General features: G+C 40.0%; 2 protein-coding genes across 2 annotated transcripts in view; one reads left to right on the top strand and one right to left on the bottom strand.

Annotated features, from left to right (window-relative positions):
* Positions 1 to 1,225: 1,225 nt before the first annotated feature.
* Positions 1,226 to 8,556, bottom strand: LOC117255046 (retinol dehydrogenase 8-like). Its single transcript, XM_033623600.2, has 6 exons — positions 8,396 to 8,556; positions 4,269 to 4,430; positions 3,981 to 4,160; positions 3,620 to 3,713; positions 2,107 to 2,290; positions 1,226 to 2,001 (listed from the first exon to the last, which is right to left on the bottom strand). Exons 1-6 carry the CDS (start codon positions 8,499 to 8,501, stop codon positions 1,774 to 1,776), a joined length of 954 nt encoding a protein of 317 aa, XP_033479491.1. The 5' UTR covers positions 8,502 to 8,556; the 3' UTR covers positions 1,226 to 1,773.
* A 2,277-nt stretch (positions 8,557 to 10,833) lies between these two features.
* LOC117254645 (uncharacterized) overlaps positions 10,834 to 17,941 on the top strand; it is a 55,171-nt gene continuing 48,063 nt past the window's right edge. The window contains exon 1 of the mRNA XM_078166142.1: positions 10,834 to 11,263. Coding sequence (XP_078022268.1) covers positions 11,185 to 11,263 — 79 coding nt within the window. The 5' untranslated portion in view covers positions 10,834 to 11,184. The remainder of the gene's footprint in view (positions 11,264 to 17,941) is intronic.

Consider the following 17,941-nt stretch of genomic DNA (forward strand, 5'->3'; position numbering starts at 1 on the left):
ATGTTAGCTCAATATTTTTACGGAGCGCCATTTTGGTCCTTTTAGAAAAGTTCTATGGTCTATTTTCTTTCTTTTTAGGGGTAGGAAATCCTTAAGAATTTACCCACAATTAAACACAAGTGATTCAAAATGTTTTTAAGTTACTAGTTGGTAAAATGTATATTTGCTTTCTATGCTCTCTAAAGTCACATGGATAATAATATCTCAAGACAGATTATGCAATTTACATTTTTACATTGTAAAGGAAGAAAAAAAATGTTTTTTTCTTTTTTTTTACTGATGGATTTCCAGATTGCATGGATAAAGACATAAGACATATTTTAAAGCATTTGCCACGCTACACAGATGTATCTGTAAAACCATGGCCCAGTAATTTTATTGAATTTCGGCTGTCAGATAAGATCAAATCTTGACAATGAGTTGCTCAAAAGAAAGGAAGGATTCTGAAATCAACATTATCTAGTCTTGGTTTTGAGCCGGATCAAACCTTATGTATGTGTTGTTCAAAACTTTTAGTAGGATTGGGATACCTTTGATCCACATAATCAGGATTATCCTTATCCCAGCAGAAGGCTGGACTCAGGGTGGATTTCAGGAACAACATGTAATAAACTTTTAAAGTGGTCAAATATATGCATGTAGTCTACTTATTTTTGCAATTGATTTTTTAACTTTTACAGTGATAAAGTAGATATTAGGCTTCCTATGAGGCCTTCCAGTTCACTAAAGTAAACCAATAAATAAAAGGTTGTCTCCATACAATAATCCCACAAATAGCTGACATTTTTGTAGGTGACTAGTCAATGTTGCAAATGCTAGCACTTAAATGTAATTCCAATATTTCTTTATTTTTGTGTAAATAAACATGTGTTTGTCTGAATCCCCCTTATTAAACCAAAACAATGCAGTATGGATAAACCTAGTCAGTCAGTTAATCGCATATACTTTTAATTGTAGTAAGAGATTTGCTTGTTTTTATGAATGTATCATGTAAAACCAGAATATGCCAGTGACTCTTATTCGCAATTAGAAAGGCAATTTGTTTTCCATCAGTGTGAAGGAGTTACAGAGACATGTTTGTCGCCTAAAAGACATGACAGAGACACTGCCAGAAAAGACTGTTTTCTGATGGAACTCACATGCATACTTTATCTTGATCATAAGTAATGTGCATGCAACCATGTTTGCTGAAAACTATCAGAAGCACTAACAAGACTCTTGGAAGATATATATGACAGTTTTTAATGTCAAAATAGTTGCTCCAATATATTGACAGGATTCCAAAAATATGTACATAGATGCAAATACATAGGCTACAAATAAACAAGGTGGGGTAGACCCAGCTTTCTGAACCAATTAGAGTTTACAACAGTCTTAAATGTGAAGTTGTTTGGGACTGGTGGGATAAAATAAGGAAATCAGGCTACAGTCTTATAAATGTAAACTCTACTCATTTGGCACTCTGGGTAGGCCAAAACAATTTTTAAAGCTGTTGTAATATTTCAACTCAACTGGACTCAGGTGTGGCATCTAGACAACTACAACATCTAGACTATAACTACAACTACAATCTTATACAGAAAGGAGGATATACAGAGGACTATTCATTACAAATCAGATATAGAGGTAAATATGGCAGGTCACAAAAGATAAACTCTCTGAAACTGTGTACGTATGCAGGTATTTGTTTTTTCCTCCGACAGCATAAGCCAAAGTAGTGTGTGGTCTTTATTTGCAGTCTGTTGTTCACATTTGCATACAAAAAACATGTTTCTAGTTTGGTGACACTGTCCTGCTTCTCAGACATCCACAGGTGAGGTACTTCATGACAGTCATGCTGACGTGCATCAGAGGACCCAAGTTAAAGAGCATGTGGTAGAAGGCATGGACAGACAGGCCTCCAGTTTCATCAGCATATTTCAACGCTACGATTGGCGTGTACAAGGGGTTGGTCAGATTACGGAAACGGGGTCTGCTTGCTTCAATCACTTTCTTGGTACACTGTAGAGGATGGACAAAAAAGACACAAGTTTGACCCACAGCATTAATCACTGATGCGGACAGACAGATGAGACACAGTGAGTCACAGACTGCCTCTGAACTTACTCTGGCAACGTCATCAGGCGTTTGTCCCAGGGTCTCAAAGATGTCAACAGAGGAAGGAAGATACACGTTCTTGAAGTAATGCACCGTATCTGGATCAGCACCAGGATACTCCTTCTGCCTCACATCCTGAATCATCTTTGCTTCAAATTCTGTGTGCACCGGTCCTGGCTCAATGAGTGACAGTCTGAGGACAGAGACACACAACAAAGAGTTAACATGAGAAGACTGGAACTCAACAACAAAGAAGTGTTAGATGAAGGAAGACCACTATGAGCAAATGGCTAACACTATTGCTAAAATAATTTATTGATTAATAGCGCAACAGAAAATTAATCAGCAATAGTTCATTAACGCCATCAGCATTTGGGTGTACACTGCCTGAATTAAAACAAATACACTATTTTTTGTAAAGCCCTCACAGTTAACTGGAATATTATTTTTGTTTGGAAATGACCGCAATGACCAAAAGACTAGAGTCCAATCTATAGATGCATATCTCTTCATAGTGGCAGAGCAGACAGCCTGATAATTCGACCGAGGCTAATTTTGTTTTTACTTACGGGCAGTGCCTCAAATAATCCACACAGGCTAAAAACAGTGGGTGGTAGAAGATTTTAAGGTAATTACAAATAATTTACCAAATAAAAATAACATTTCGTAGGTTACAGCTAGAAAAATCCACCAATAACGTCTCATCAAAGCGCTGTCATCAGGCCAAAATTAAATTTGTCTGATGCTTCAATTTATGACCACACACATGTAAAACTAATGACATTACCATCCACCTCATTTATACTTTGTGTTTTGTGCTAATTAGCAAATCTTTGGGTGCTAACGTTATGTGTACATATGATGTACGCTACCATTTCAAAACAATACAACACTATATACAGTACAAATTTAATGTTTGCTCCATATTTACAGTTTGACTGTTTAGCCACTGTTAAATACAAGAAATGACTCTAAAGAGTGCTGACTTGTTTTTAAACCATAGATATTTAATTGTAACTAGTGTAGATACCAGACCCCAAGATGGCGCCTATTCAGTCCTTTGGAACTGCTTGTCTGGCACATACGCCATAAAGGTTTCCTGCCTCCAGGTTTACTTCTGCCAAGATGCAGCCCACTGAATATGCACGTTTTTGTTTCTCCCACTGTCTCCGCCCCAGAGTTCCTGCTCGGCTCATGGAGTTTACATTGTGATGATATCGATTTTTTAATTGCTTTTCTGGGCTCAAGTAAGGTTTACAAGTATAAAACATCCATGAATCAAAATGTCACAATAGAAAGTGTCACATTAACCTTGTTTTCAGTTCGAGGTGTCCTTTCAGCAGTTTTACAGACTTCTCTTTTACAGTGGTGGTCGATGGGAAAAAAATGTTTTTTGGGCAACAGCAGCCATAAGCGGCCACTGGGAAAAATTGGAAGCAAGGCTGAACGGCATAACTAGGAGGGGCTTTGGTTTCTGCTATGTCTGTTTAGTAATGACGGAGGTAGCATCAGTGACACTCACGTGACGTTAAACTTCAAGAGCTGCACAGCCAAACTCTCACAGAAGCCCTCCATTGCAAACTTGGAAGCTGCATACACGTCATTAAACACAATACCTGTAGAGACACAGTCAATGGTTAAATTTCACTTTCAGGCAACATGAACAGTTTAATAGTCTGGTTCTTCTTCTTCCCTGTTTTGTAGACACATCCCAGTTTAAAGAGACATACTTAAGTACTTCCTTAGTTATCCACCCACTCCTCCACTCGTCCATCATCAACACATGCATCCATCAAACTGAAGCTGACTAACCTGTCATTTCTCCCTGTGCTATTTAACGCCCCAGCCCGCCTCCTCTCCCACCACTCATCCTGTCTGCTAACCTTGCAGTCCCATCACACTGCTGACGACGATGATGTGTCCTCCTTTCCTTTTCTTCATATCAGGCATCACCTCCTTGATCATGCGGATCACCCCAAAGAAATTGGTCTCAAACACTTTCTTCATTTCCTCGATGGGGATGCTCTCTATCGGACCCACGAGGCCGATACCTGCGTTATTGACTGGTCAGAAAAAGAAGGAGACAAAGAAGAGCAAGGTAGAAATTGAGAAATCAGCATCATGTTGAGACAGCGTAGCACTGCAACACAAATAGGCTACATGTCACTTACTGAGGACATCCACGTGTCGATCTTTGATGCCATTGATACACTGTTTGACGGACTCATCGTTGCAGACATCCAGCACAGCCAGAGACAGAGTTTTCCCGTACGCATCTCCAGCAGCTTCCACCAGCTTATCTTTACGTTTCAGATCACGCATCGTTGCTATGACTGTGACCAGGTGAAAAGGAGGAAAGAAACCCCATTTAAAAGAAGTATCAACAGTTATACAGGGCCAAAAATATCAAGATAAATCACAATTCCACTTTTTTTCCCATTGGCAGCTCAAACAAAAAGAGTAGCACCTCCACATTGACCTCAAACCGCAAATTAATATAAATGTTTCAATCACAATTACATCTTCGTCATGGCTTTGTGACCTGTGAACAGGCATTAATCTTTTACCCATTGCTGTTTGCCAATAGTTTGCCAATTATGCTTGTCTAATTTCCATGGGCAGCTTCCAAGTGTGAGTTTGTGAATGAATGTAACACTCTGACAGCACTATGCCTTCAGGCTGCGGCTGTAAATAGGCACGTGATTAGGCAACCTGCCCGGGTAAATGAGGTTACAAAAAGACAATATCTGGAAAGTCAGACTGAGTTCATTGGCTCAGGCCGCTGCATGGAGACTTACGCAACAGTTACACATAAACACAAAAACACAAACATCATGGTATGTTAAGTCAACTCCATATGTGTGTGTTGCTCTTGTCAAGTACAAAATGTTCCTATGAGTCCTTGTGCAGCATCAATGCATGTTCTGTCTGTGTGCACACATTTGTATGTGCAGTTTCAGAGAGAGAATGTCAGTGCTGAGTGATGCTGTCTTTGTGTAGGTTTCCTGTTATAGGAGTGAACGGGAAGAAAGGTGTAAAGGTCATGAAGAACTAGGAGGGAGACGCAACAAAAATATTGTCAGAGACATGAGACGATAGGTGAGAATACAGGGTAAAGCACACACACAAAGGAAACTATGTTCACATACATCCCTTTCCTGACTGAACCTCTGGACTGTTTGTTCTCCTGAAGTAACTTTCTGAATAACTGAAATAACACAACAATGGAAAAGCTAGTGCTAAAGATAGTCATTGTAGTAAAGATTACCTTAAGTAGCCCTAATATAGACCTGCTGTGCTCAAAAACAGGCCTGTTACAACAGCCAGTTTATAGCAGCATTAGCATCTTGCTGTGATGCTCATGTCACCTGCCTCCTCCTCCAGGAATAGCCCTCGCCAGCCTGTCGTCCACAATGGAGCTCAGCGAGCCAGGCCATAATTAGCCTAAGCAAGGCTGTAGTGGGGCTTTAATTATTGTCTGGTGTTACATGTTCTATCCTAAGAGTGACTAAAAGGTTAAGTTGGGATCAGAGACATAATTATGTGTGGCAGCAGGGAGGCTGAGTAAGCTAGGAGCGTGTCCTTAAAGGAATACTTCACCAACACAATGACTGTTTATATATATATATGATATATATATATATATATATATATCATTTTGTCATGCTGTGTTACCTTGAATTTGTGAAGAAAAAGATTTAACAGTTAAATTATTTCGAAACATCTGTTTATGAACTCTCACACAACTGGTGCAGTATAATTCAGGTGTTATGGATCCAGTCGCATACTCAGTACTTCCAAACATGTTACATTGCCCTGCCTCAGCCCTTTGTGAAAAAGTGAAATTTACCTGTTATACTCACAAATTCAAGGTAATATGGTGTGAATAATTGATATACAAATGGTCACTTTGTGGGTTAAGTATTCCTTAAATCTAGAAATCTAGAAAACGTAACATTTATCCTCTAAAAACAAAATTATGTATACTTTTCACTGCCCATTTTCAAGTGCATGCCAATTTTTTTTCATACTTCTAAAGGAAGGTAATGTTTCCCGTTAAATTCAATAAGTCATGAAAATTAAATAGCAGACGAGTGAAACGTGCTTTAGTCTTGCGAGTCTACAAGTTTTTTTTTTCTTCATCAACTTTACATAAGCATTGTATGATAAAGCAATGTAGGGGCAGATTGATTTGAAAATATTGCTTTACCTCATAATGATATAGCTCACTAATAGACTTGAATACAGTTTGATAATGGAATAGAAACAAACAGATACTTTGAACAATAGAAGAAATACATTGAAATTTACAAAACAAATTAATATATTTTGCTTAATGATTATTTGTGTTGCATAATATCCACACAATTGAATAAACTAGGTTTTTAAAAAAAGGGGGAAAGAAGGCTGAAATGTAAAGATCTTTATATGAACTAAAAAATAAGCCCATATTGACTTTATATGGCTGCTGTTACCAATTTTATCATTTATGTCATGGACGGACAACACAGTGTAATTATGCTGAAAGGAATACAATGTATATAAAGCGGTTTAGTCTTTGTATATTAAAGTTTAGACTTTGTAGCTTGAATCTGTTTGGGAGGACGAGGATTTGGGGATAGCTGTAACAGCCGAGCATTGGTAGGAAGCCTACTGAGGAGCTCCAGTGTGTATTAGACATGGTCTGATGCTGCACTGATTTAATTTATCTGCGGTAATGTTGACTCTATTTGTGACTGGTATAAGCTGCCTCCTGCTTTCTTCCCACATGTCTTTCATAAATTGTCTAAACACTGGAGATCTGTTTTCCAGGCCGTAGTGACACAACCTGATCAACTGATTGTAGTAATCTACAGAGTATGTAACTCTGTTAGCATCTAGGGATGTGCACGATTAGTCAAAATTAAATATTTCTACCCTCGCAGTCTGCACTAGAAAATACTGATTGTAATTAACACAATTTTTATTTTATTTTTTAACTTTAGGATAGGCTGGTGCTCTGCGATTGCATTTGTGAAAATGCAGTTGTGCCTACAGGCATGTTTCTTAAAGATGTATTCTCCATCTTTGTTTTTTTAAGTAAATGTTAATTGTTAACTTTTATTTAGTTTGTTGTTTTGTCATGTTTTGTTCAATAGTGTACAATATTCATAATGCACAGTCCATGGTGCTACATGTTTCAGAGGCAGTTAAAGTACGATTTGTTATTTGAAAAATGTGAGTAATGATTTCAAATAGCTCTTTCTATATATGCAATATTTTTTACCAGACAGTGTTTAAGCTTAAAGATTAAATAGTGTTCAGTTTTGAATGTTTGGATTTTTTCATATTTAATTTCGGTTTAAACGTCAGGGAAAGTAGTCATTAGGAACATCCATAATCTAGGCAAATTCTCAAAAACTAGGCAACCTCCCAGTTTCACATTATGGCTGAGAGAGGTGATGCAGAATTTTAGGACTCTATGACAATTTTCTTAATTACTATGTATGTAGCTTGTTGCCTTTTCCTGTGGAAATGATACATGCTGAAAGATTGTATGTTTATTGAATGTCCATGTTCTATATTTGTCTTGTAAGTATTAAAAGCTTAGAAAATTATAACTTCAAATAAAATAGCTATTTGTTATCAAACATATGACACAGATTCTTGGAAGAGTGAGTATTTAAGAGGTAGGCCTTTTGTCTGTACTATGAGCTTCCTAAATTGATCTTCTTTGCATATGGATCATAGGAAGTTGACTATGACCTTTGACCTCCCTGTGGGGAGAGGAAGTACTGTAGGCTGTGGATTTTCCCCTTCAGGATTCAGTAGTGAACACAGCCTCGGCTTTGCTCCATTGTGTCCATGTATCAATTATTCATGTTCATTCTGTAAGATCAACCAGTCGTGTTATTGACTCTAGGTTAAGTCTAAATGAGATCCTCATTTACTCTTTAGAGGAAATCCCTCCTCTGCTGAGAATTCGGATGCACAGAAGCAGTAGCTTTAATTTGCACAATCGTGGGCAACCATGTAACACTCTTATGTGCACTACACTCATGATGTAAGCATCTTATGTGGAAACAGCGCAGAATAAGTAGAGATAGTGACAGTAGCTTTATGGAAGGATGGTTTAACACATTGTGTAACATTTACCACGCAAATAAAGTTTAACTGTAACTGTTTTCCTTGTATATATGCTCTGGCAACACAAATGTGGCCTGTTTACATGCCTTGCCAAGCAAATTAAAACAATTCTCCCTCAATCTCTCTGTCTTCCTCTCTATCTCTCACATACACACACACAGAGTGCACTTACCGTGATAGCGCTTCTGTTCATCATTGGCCAGCATCACAGCCATCCTCAGGCCGATACCGGAGGAGCAGCCGGTGATCAGCACCACTTTCTGCCCGGGACTCGCCATGGCTCCGCTGCCTCCCCGCTGTGCTGTCACACTGAGGGCACCAGCAGCTCTGCAGGATGCTTTGAGGTGAGAGCCACTGTAAGAGGATAAGAGACACACACACAGAGTCACATGGACAGAGCGCAACGACAGTGGGATTATCTAACCGGGGCACGGTGGGTTGTCCAGGTCAGTCTTGTGGAAGTCAAGTCCAACTCCTTTATTTGAATCCATCACAAGAAAATACCCATGGTATTATTCAGAACCTTCTAACTCTCAGTAAGGATTGGTTTCTGATCCACAGTGTAAAGAACAAACTGATAAGCACCGATTTGAAGTTGCATATTGATATGTAAAAGTCATCTTCTGCTCGGTAGAGAGAAGTGGCGCCGCCCAGTGGTCAATCTGATTATTCTACAAATCAGTCTACTGTAGCTCTGAGTGGAGTGACTTCTGTTACTCTAAGCCAACACAAATCTGGCCCATTATCTCCATCATCATGATGCCTGAGGATTTATTTATTTATTTTTGGCAGGATGGGTGTCAGAAAAGTTATTAATAAGATCAGTAAAATAGATGAAACAAACACATACACACAAGTACATACTATCTGTCTCTCTCTCTTGTTTGCACACACACACACACACACACACACACACACACACACACACACACACACACGCACACACGTTTGAACACAAGAGCATAGCTGCCAGTCATAATTTTAAGACCTTGAAGCAGGAGGAAGGGCATTTGGAAATATGCCTGGAATCTATTTTCTTCTTCTTCCAAAAAAGTAGTCAGTATGTATGTGTGCCTGCCTGCATGCAATTTACTTCTGTTACCACAACAGCACTGTTACCAAAACATGAACTTCTAATTATTATAGTACATTAAATTTTCAGTAGCCTGATCTCCTTTTTACTGCCTAAAGAGTACACCAAATGTCTCCACGTGTTCCTCTCTTTTACATTAACAAAACCACAGAGACGTCTGTGTATCTGTTCATTTGTTGCAAGCTGGCATGCACTCATGCTTTTGTTCTCACCTTCACATAATGACAAAACAGGGTTATGCTAATTACAAAATGCTGCTGCAAGATGGTGCCAAGAAGACGTTATTTCTTCCAAATGCTCACATGAAACTACACTGTAAGGTGTAATAAAAAGACATCTTTAAGACATCCACCCCCACAGCTTTTTTTCTGCTGAATTATTATTATTTTCTTTATTTTTGGGTCATTTTAGTCACTCCTTGTTAAAAACTGATTTTATTCTCACAGCTTTATTTGCTCCAATATCATGCATTTTGTTACATTTCGGTGTATGATATATGCTACCATAGTAGGCTACATAAATACATTTGGATTTGATTTGATCATTCAGTCATATTTGGTACCTGCTCGTACTATCCTTTCAGGTTTGAGTCATTCTTTAGCTTACAGGTGATCTAAAAAAACATGTCTTTGTAGACAATACAGACTCATATAAAGGGGAGCTGAAGCAGGACAGGGGAGACCTGAGGCTCATATAGGTATTCTTGTGTATGCATGCATGTGTGTGCATGTACTGAACTCCAATCCTGTCAGCCTCTTCCACCCTATAAACTTCTCCCTATAAACTCCTAAAATGTCTCTGATACCTCCCAATGAGCTGCTGCTTTTCTTTGGACTTTTGTACTATCAGAGATAAAGAATGATAAAGCCCTTGAAGTAGAAGGCAGGAGGTGCATTCTGTTTTTTATTGTGCCTATAGGAGGAATATGGCATATGTGTGTTTGAAGAGAGTGCGGGGTGGGCAAAGACAGACAGGCACTGGAATTTGGAATCTGCAGCAGCATATTTTTATTAGTTGGGCAGCACCGTTGTCCTGTCCTAGCACGCTTTGTGTGTGTGTGTGTGTGTGTGTGTGTGTGTGTGTGTGTGTGTGTGTGTGTGTGTGTGTGTGTCTTTAGAGAGAGAGAGTGCAGAAAATTAAATGGCACGAGCTTTCATTGTTCATGATGGATGTTTTGTATTTGGTCCTATAGAGGAAGACTTTGCTTGCACGTTTATGTTCAAACAGAAACTTATTGCACGTGCGCTCAAGCTTATGTGCGTGACAAAGTTATAATGTGTATGTGCGGGCGCATGCGTGCTCATTCGTGCCCGTGCGCGCGCGAGAAATAGAGAAAGAGACATCACATAGTCCCTTAAATCACTCAGACAATAATGATGCCAATAATGACGCGCAGTAATTATGTTTCTGCACAGCCCCACGAGCCCCAACCAGGAGTCTCCAGGGAGGGAGGGGTCACCCCGGAGGAGGTGAGAGGAGAGAGGGAGAGGGGGGAGGAGGGGAGAGAAAGTGAGGAAAGTTCTCTGCGGGTGAAGAAGGAAAGACCTTCCAAGTTTAAGAGCTTTTTCCCCCGTGCTGGTCTCCGTTTTTCATCCGTCCACCCAGAAGAAAAACAGCAAGGAGATGAGCATATGAGCTGCTGAATGCCATTTTTCATCAATTAAATCAGTTTGTATGCAGGCGCGCTCTTAATTGCCAGCTGGTGGAGCGCGCGCTGAGACGCACGGGCGCGAGGCAGCAGTTCCAAGGCTGTTAAAGCTCTCGCGCGCAGAGCCAAAAGTTTCTCTGACTGACTTCAGGTGTCTCGCGGAGCGCAGGGGAGCCACGAGGGAATTACTGGCCGCCATATCGGTAGCTTCAGACGCAACATGATGGATCGATGGAGTCCAGTGCGCGAGACATGGCTGCTGTTGCTGCTCGTGTCGGTGTTTTACACCTCAAGGGCAGGTAGGCTGAAATATCTTTGTTCAGATAATTAGCTCGCTCTGTTCAAATGCCTGACAATGTTTTAGCCTGTAAGAGGCTGAAGTTTAATTAGTCCTCCTCTTCCTCTCTCTCTGTCACATCATGTGTCATCAGTTGTCACCACCTGCCCTCAGGGCCCTCATGAGTTCATCGAAGTGTTAAATATCAGCCTTAACTCTTCCTTATCACTTTAATCCTTTCCAGCAAACACACACACTGTTGGCTGTGTGTGTATCTAGATCATGTTTGGACTGTTGATGTGAACTTGATTTGTGAAGGATGAGTCAATTCAAGACATATTCCCCACCCCCCCCAAATTTTTTACTCCTAGTCATTTTCCACTTAACTTCCAGGGAAATGGGCTTTTTGACAGATGATTTTGTCGTGCCAGGTCATGCAGACATAAAGCTTATTGAACTGAACCACCATATTTCTGGGCTCCTTTAGCCCACTGCACATTTGCTAGACAGTGGAAAAGGCATAGGCCTATATGTCTAGACTTGTTCTGCCATACTTGCATCAGTCTGTGCTCTCATACAGCAGCATACAGGATATTTAACCTGTACAGCTGTGTAATGGGGAACAGACTGAGGCAAATTAAAGTGCGCTGTGCTGAACTGTACTGGGGACTCTTGGTTACATCCCCCAGAGCTGCACTGGAGGCACATGAGGAGGACTTTATTCTTCTGGAGCTTTTTAGAGCCTGGTGTCATTGATGGTTATCAGGAGTGTGCATCCATGTGTTTGAGCAGTTTTATGTTTCTCCTAATGCAAGGCAATGAGACCATAAAACTTACAGAAGATCTTAAAGTAGCCCCTTAAAAGGCAACTCACCTAAATCAGCTCCTATAAGGAACCATGGTGAAATGCTGAGACCCTCATGTACTAGTGTCTGTTTTAACCTGCTTGGACCAAATGAGTTGGACCTGTGCATCAGGACACACCAGAGGAGTCAGGCTATTCTCAAATATTAAACTGATTTTCAGTTAATTTGATATTTCTCATTAAGCTTTGTGATTTTCATTGCATTCTCAAGCTTCAAGACAAGAACATCACATATAGTTTTGAACTTCAAAGTTCATTCTTGACCTTGGAAACAATAGTTGACAAAACATTCTCAACTCAAGGTCCATTTAGTAGATTTTTCTGGAGCTTTCAAGCATACTATATCAACAGATGGAGTTTGCAGTTACTTATGGAATTGTAAATGTTTTAATTTCCATTTTTTCTTGAGCACCTTAAGAACTTTTTGTCCATATTAACTCAAGGGAACAGTTTGACCTTTTTGGGACAATACACATACTGCTTTCTTGCCAAGAACTTAAAGAGAAGATCCATACACCTCTCATGTCTGTTCAGTAAATACAAAGCTTGAGCCAGAAGCTGGTTAGCTTAGCTTAGCACAAAGACTGAAAACAGCTAACCTGATTGTCCAAAGGTCACAAAATCCACCTATCAGCACTCCAAAGCTCTCTAATTAACATGCTGTGTTCTGTTTGTTTAATCTATTCCAAAACCAAAGTGGATAAAAAACACTTTGCTGTGTCTTGGGGTGTTACGTACCAGAGTATGGCTGAGACTGAAATCGCAAACTGTGCACTACATATCCAAAATGTGTACTATCATTCAACATACTTTTGTGTAAATACGCAGTAGTATGTATTTTTTTCAGACTCACATCACTCCCTGAGAGTCTCCTTGCCTGTTGGAGACGCGCAACCATGGTAACCTGTGCCAACCTCAGCTCTACCAGTAATTTAAAAAGACTTTAAAAAACTGTATCACACGTAGCAGAGTGAAATCGTACACTTCTTAAATACTTACACTTAAATTGACACGTTATGGATGTTACAGAGGTGTCTTGGTCGCTGTCCATAGTGATTGTTGTCCTCTACTGCATGGCATTGTGGGATATTTATGCAAGCATAGTGTCCAGTGTTTGTATACTGTAACATTTCACCAAAAATATTATGTAATTCACATACTGTTACTAAAAAATCTCATATACTGTTCTGGGGTACAGCATGTTAGTATTGGATTTTGGACATAGGCTGTTTTTGGCCCAGGGATGTAAATTCCTAGAGTCTTAGGGGTACCTTGGAAACTTGGGAAGACAAACATTTGGCAAGAAAGAAAATAAGAATATTTTTTCCCCAAAATAACAAACTTTTGAAAAACTGCTCACTACTACTATAAAAGTTGAGTTAATTCTTGACCCAAGAAACAGCAGTTGGCAAAATGAGCTCAACTCAAGATGAGATCTACTGATAAAGATCAGGTGATATGATCGAAAGTTCCGGATCAGCTACTAAATGGACCTTGAGTTAGAATTGTTAAGTCAGTCACATTTCTTCATGTGCTTTTACAAGCCCAGAAACATCAACAGTTCTCATCTCGCACAGAGAAAAACCACAGAAAAGTCTTTAAAAACCTCACATCCCTCATCTTAACCTCATTACATTTGTTCTTTTCCTCATTTAATGGCTGCTTTATATGCAAGTCAGCATCCCACCTGCTTTATTCAGGATAACGACAGCAATTCACTGTGAAAGAGTCAACCAGCAGGTGACTTGGCAAAGGCTCCACCATGTTGCCTCCACGTGCTGAGAAAAAGCTGAAAAGCATTTATGTGATGTCGCGGCAGCCTTCAAAGAATTTCTAACAATCTGGCTTTGCACTGAAGATTAAAAGAAAACTTGCCAGCTGGCTATTTTATCATAGTTTATTTGATCATGTCTCAATAAAAAAAATAAGAAATAAGATTAAAAAAAGTGAAAACCAAATAATGACAAGTTGTTAGGCTTTTTTCTTCCAGTATGATGATCACACTATATCATGTTGTCACTCACACACACTCTGGGTGAAACCTCACTCTGTCTGTGAAGGTCATTGCTGAAGTGAATAATGTGACCTCTGGACCTTAGGGGTCATCTGGGGTCAAACTAGGTCAAGGTGTAAACCCTGTAGCCTCTCACAGGCGGTCAGAGAGCACATCCTTGTAAACAGGAATGCCTTTGTAAGTACTGCCCCAGGTAAAGACAAACACAGATACACAGAAAAACAAGTGTGTACACACACATGCAGTACAATGTGGATTTATGTTTAGCTCCTCCTCTGTAGCTACCGGACAACTATATCATAACACCCATAATTAAACTCTTCCGTTACATGTCACCCTTGATTTTTTGCTTGTGGTCAATTGCGATCACACACACCTGGCTGTCAGCAGGTTGACTGTGAATTATGACGATAGTTTTCCAAGCACTGTGGTCAAGTTACGGCCAGGTATATTACTGTGTCCTAAGGTGTTTAAAAACTCTTACCTGGCTCACTCTCTGTATGCAACTTGCACATCCAGGTAGCCATAAGCCTGGTCCTTGTTATTTATTGCTTTCCAAGTATTCAGTAAAATCATCTGGCTGCCAGTGTAATGCAGCTAAATTAGATTTTGTTTAGTTTCAAGCTTTCCTGTTATATTCTGAGCTAACTGCTTCCAAAACTCCAGTAGTCGAGAAGAACTCAGAAGCCATATCCCCAATGGAAATACATTTGTTTTGGACACAATTTATGTCATGTGCGATGTGTTAATACAGAAAGTAGTGTGATGTTTAGATAGCGGATAAAAAGTTACATCAGAGCTCTGTTTGATGAGAAAATCAGACTCAGTTTAAGATCTGTGTCCTCCATCTGGTGAGGCTGTCAGCCAGGTAGACACATGTTTTTAAGTAGGAGATACCCACCTCACCTTTCCAGTGTGCGTTGCTCATATTTCATTGTCTGACACCAACAACGACAGCTAAGCTTTTAATTTTAGACCAAGCGCATCATTGAAATACTATAGGTAAAGATTAGTTGCTGCATGGATCTGCAAAAGTTAAACATTTAAAAAATGGTGCTCCTTTGGCCACACCCCGATCAGTGATGTTCCAGCAGGTGTTGATTTGACAGATGATGGGAAACACCTGCTGTGACATCACTGAATGGAGCCAGAGGCACAACAGTAGTGCTTTTCTACCACATGTGATTCAGTGTGGAAATAATCTTTTTGAGATATTGTCAGCCACGCTAGCAGCGTACCTCGAGGCATGGCAGTGTCTGTCAGTGGGTTCACCACTATTGAATGGATTGGCATTAAATTTTTGTATGTTTTGTATGACATGTATGTTTTTTTTTTTCAAGTTGTGTTGTAATGACTTTGGTCATCTCTTGATTTTTCATCTAGTTGCATCATCAGGTCAAAATTTTAATTTGTCCAATATTTTGGTTCATGAATATCTACAAAACTAATATACTATAGTTGTTAAGTGCTAATTAGCAATTGTAGCATTCTAACACGCTAAACCAGTCTGGAATGGCTGTATGCCCTTTACTGCCATCATAGTCACTTTCGCAACTAATGTAAACATTAAGAAAAGACTAAGAAATGGGCATCAGCCACAATCCCGATGGACAAGCGTGAATCTTTCTGCTGAACTAGCATCCTGCTGGCCATTGTACTAGCCAATCTCTGTGCCTGCATCGGTTTCTAACGGGATACCATGAACAAGCAGAGGACTCTGGAGAGATAGGGGGAGGAGGCATGTGCTTTATGGTGAATAAGACCTGGTGTGATAGTAGGAATGTGAGGTGCCATCCCGTTTCTGCTCGCCCTGCTTTACGAGGGGAATAAACACTCTGGATCAGTGCTACCAGGAACATAGTCCAGGTCCTTGTGGTAGTGGTGGTGTTTTTCAAGTTTGTAGCCCCTGCTCGTTATATGATAAATATTAGTGAAATACCAGGTTTACAGTGCGTATGTTTTTGGAGGAATTTGACATTTTTGTTGTACGACTAGCCTTATTAGTTACAGCCAAGGTACAGCTGTCTCGAGCTCCCGTCAAATCCCCTCCCAGGGCATCTTTTAGACAGTATTTGACCTGCAAGATATCCTACAACTTCAAGGAAACAATGAGGGCAAATTCTAAAATGGAGTTTCTGTCAAGAGAGAGAATAAGATGAAACACAGACTTGAAAACTTAGACAATAAGTCAGGATTTGGATATCACTCAGTCATTAAATGAATCGTGTTTCTTAGGTCATGTGTCAATGTGTCAATTCATGGGTGTCCAGTAGCAACCATGAGAGAAAGAGATGGTGTCTGTTTTTGTCTGTGTGTTTAGGAAAGAACAAGGTTCGGCTAAAAGACGACAACAAAGAGCCAGCTGTCTATGTATGATTTTTTTGTCAGGTTGAACTGTAGCCAACGGGGATAATGCTTCCCTCTGCTTACCAAAACAATGTGTGGAGTTGCCTGCTCAGATGACAGATTTGGAAACATTTTTGTGCAGTGATTGATGAGAGAAGTCCTTGTAACTGACAGTTTAAACAGAATTGTTTAAATTAGGTTTTCAGGTCAGTTAGAGCGAGAGGGGATGAAGGCGTTCCTCACCACAAACAGAACACAACAGGGGTCTGTTTCACAAAGCAGGTTTAGTGAAAACTCAGAGTTTGTTAACCCTGAAATGAGGGAAACTCTGAGTTTTCCATTTCAAAAAGGGAGGTAATTCAAACCAGAGAAAGAGGGGTAACTCTAGCCTGTTTCAGAGAGAGAGGTAACTTAAGCTCTCCGTCAGTTATCATAGTAACAGACTCTATGAACCTAACCTGGTCGGGACCAAGTTTTTCTCAATGAACTTCGAGTTTCTCTCTGTCTCCGACCTCTTTCAGAGCCACACACTCTATTTGATTTCCTCATTCATTCAGTCAGCAGGCGAGTTTTGGCGTAGCCTAGCTCTGCCGTCTGTCATTTTAAAAAATCAGAGTCAGTATATTAGAAGTCCATTAGGCACAGTAGGTGGCGACTTTTTTCACTAACATGGCATGTCCTTTTGATAACGATCCCATGGATGAAGGTGCAGCATTACTGTGCAGAGAATTAAATAGGCCTATTCGTCGGGAGATGGTTATCAGACCGCGCATAGATGTTTTAGCATTTCCACACAATTATCTTTTTGAGCTGTACCATTTCACATCACAGCCCATCATCTACATACACAACCTAATCCGTCCTTACATTTGCAACATTACCAATCGTAGTCATGCTCTCACACCCCAGCAGAGATTGTGTGTTGCGCTGCGTTTCTTTGCAAATGGAAGTTTTTTGTACAATGTCGGAGATGCTGAGCACTTGAGTAAGGCAACTGTATGCAGGGCGGTCAGAAAAGTGTGCTCGTTTTACGGGCATCTGCCTTCTTTCTGTTGGCTGAGTAGAAGTCTGTGTTAGTTTAAATAGGCTTAATTATTTAACAGAACATGATATAGATGAGAAGACATTTATGTGTGTGAAAACAGCATTATGTTAGGATAAAACAACTGCACAGTCAAACAGCCACTTAATATTTACTTTACAATGTAAAACATGATCAAAATGAGGTATCCCCATGAGATTATGCCGAGGTCTTACCTGTTTGAACAATGTTTTTATGTTTCATCCTAAACTGCTGCCAAGTGCGCTTCTCCTCCGCGGGATTGCACCTAAATGAAATAAACGAATAGGCTACCATTCAAGCAGTTTTCCCCTGTAATATTATCGTGATTGCAAAGGACTACATTTAAACTTTGCATTGAGCAGAGCAGCAATGTTCCCCCACGCCGTCTCCCTCTCTTTTGCAGCTGCAGCGG

Source organism: Epinephelus lanceolatus, chromosome 3 (assembly GCF_041903045.1).
Source record: "Epinephelus lanceolatus isolate andai-2023 chromosome 3, ASM4190304v1, whole genome shotgun sequence".
NCBI classification, from domain to species: Eukaryota; Metazoa; Chordata; class Actinopteri; order Perciformes; family Serranidae; genus Epinephelus; species Epinephelus lanceolatus.

Excerpts from the sequence above, each read along its gene's own strand:
- LOC117255046 (XM_033623600.2), bottom strand. The coding sequence starts at position 8,501 with ATGGCGAGTCCCGGGCAGAAAGTGGTGCTGATCACCGGCTGCTCCTCC. Across the intron at positions 4,431-8,395 it reads TGAACAGAAGCGCTATCACG|TCATAGCAACGATGCGTGAT; the intron begins GTAAGTGCACTC and ends ACCTGGTCACAG. Across the intron at positions 2,002-2,106 it reads CGCCTGATGACGTTGCCAGA|TGTACCAAGAAAGTGATTGA; the intron begins GTAAGTTCAGAG and ends CATCCTCTACAG.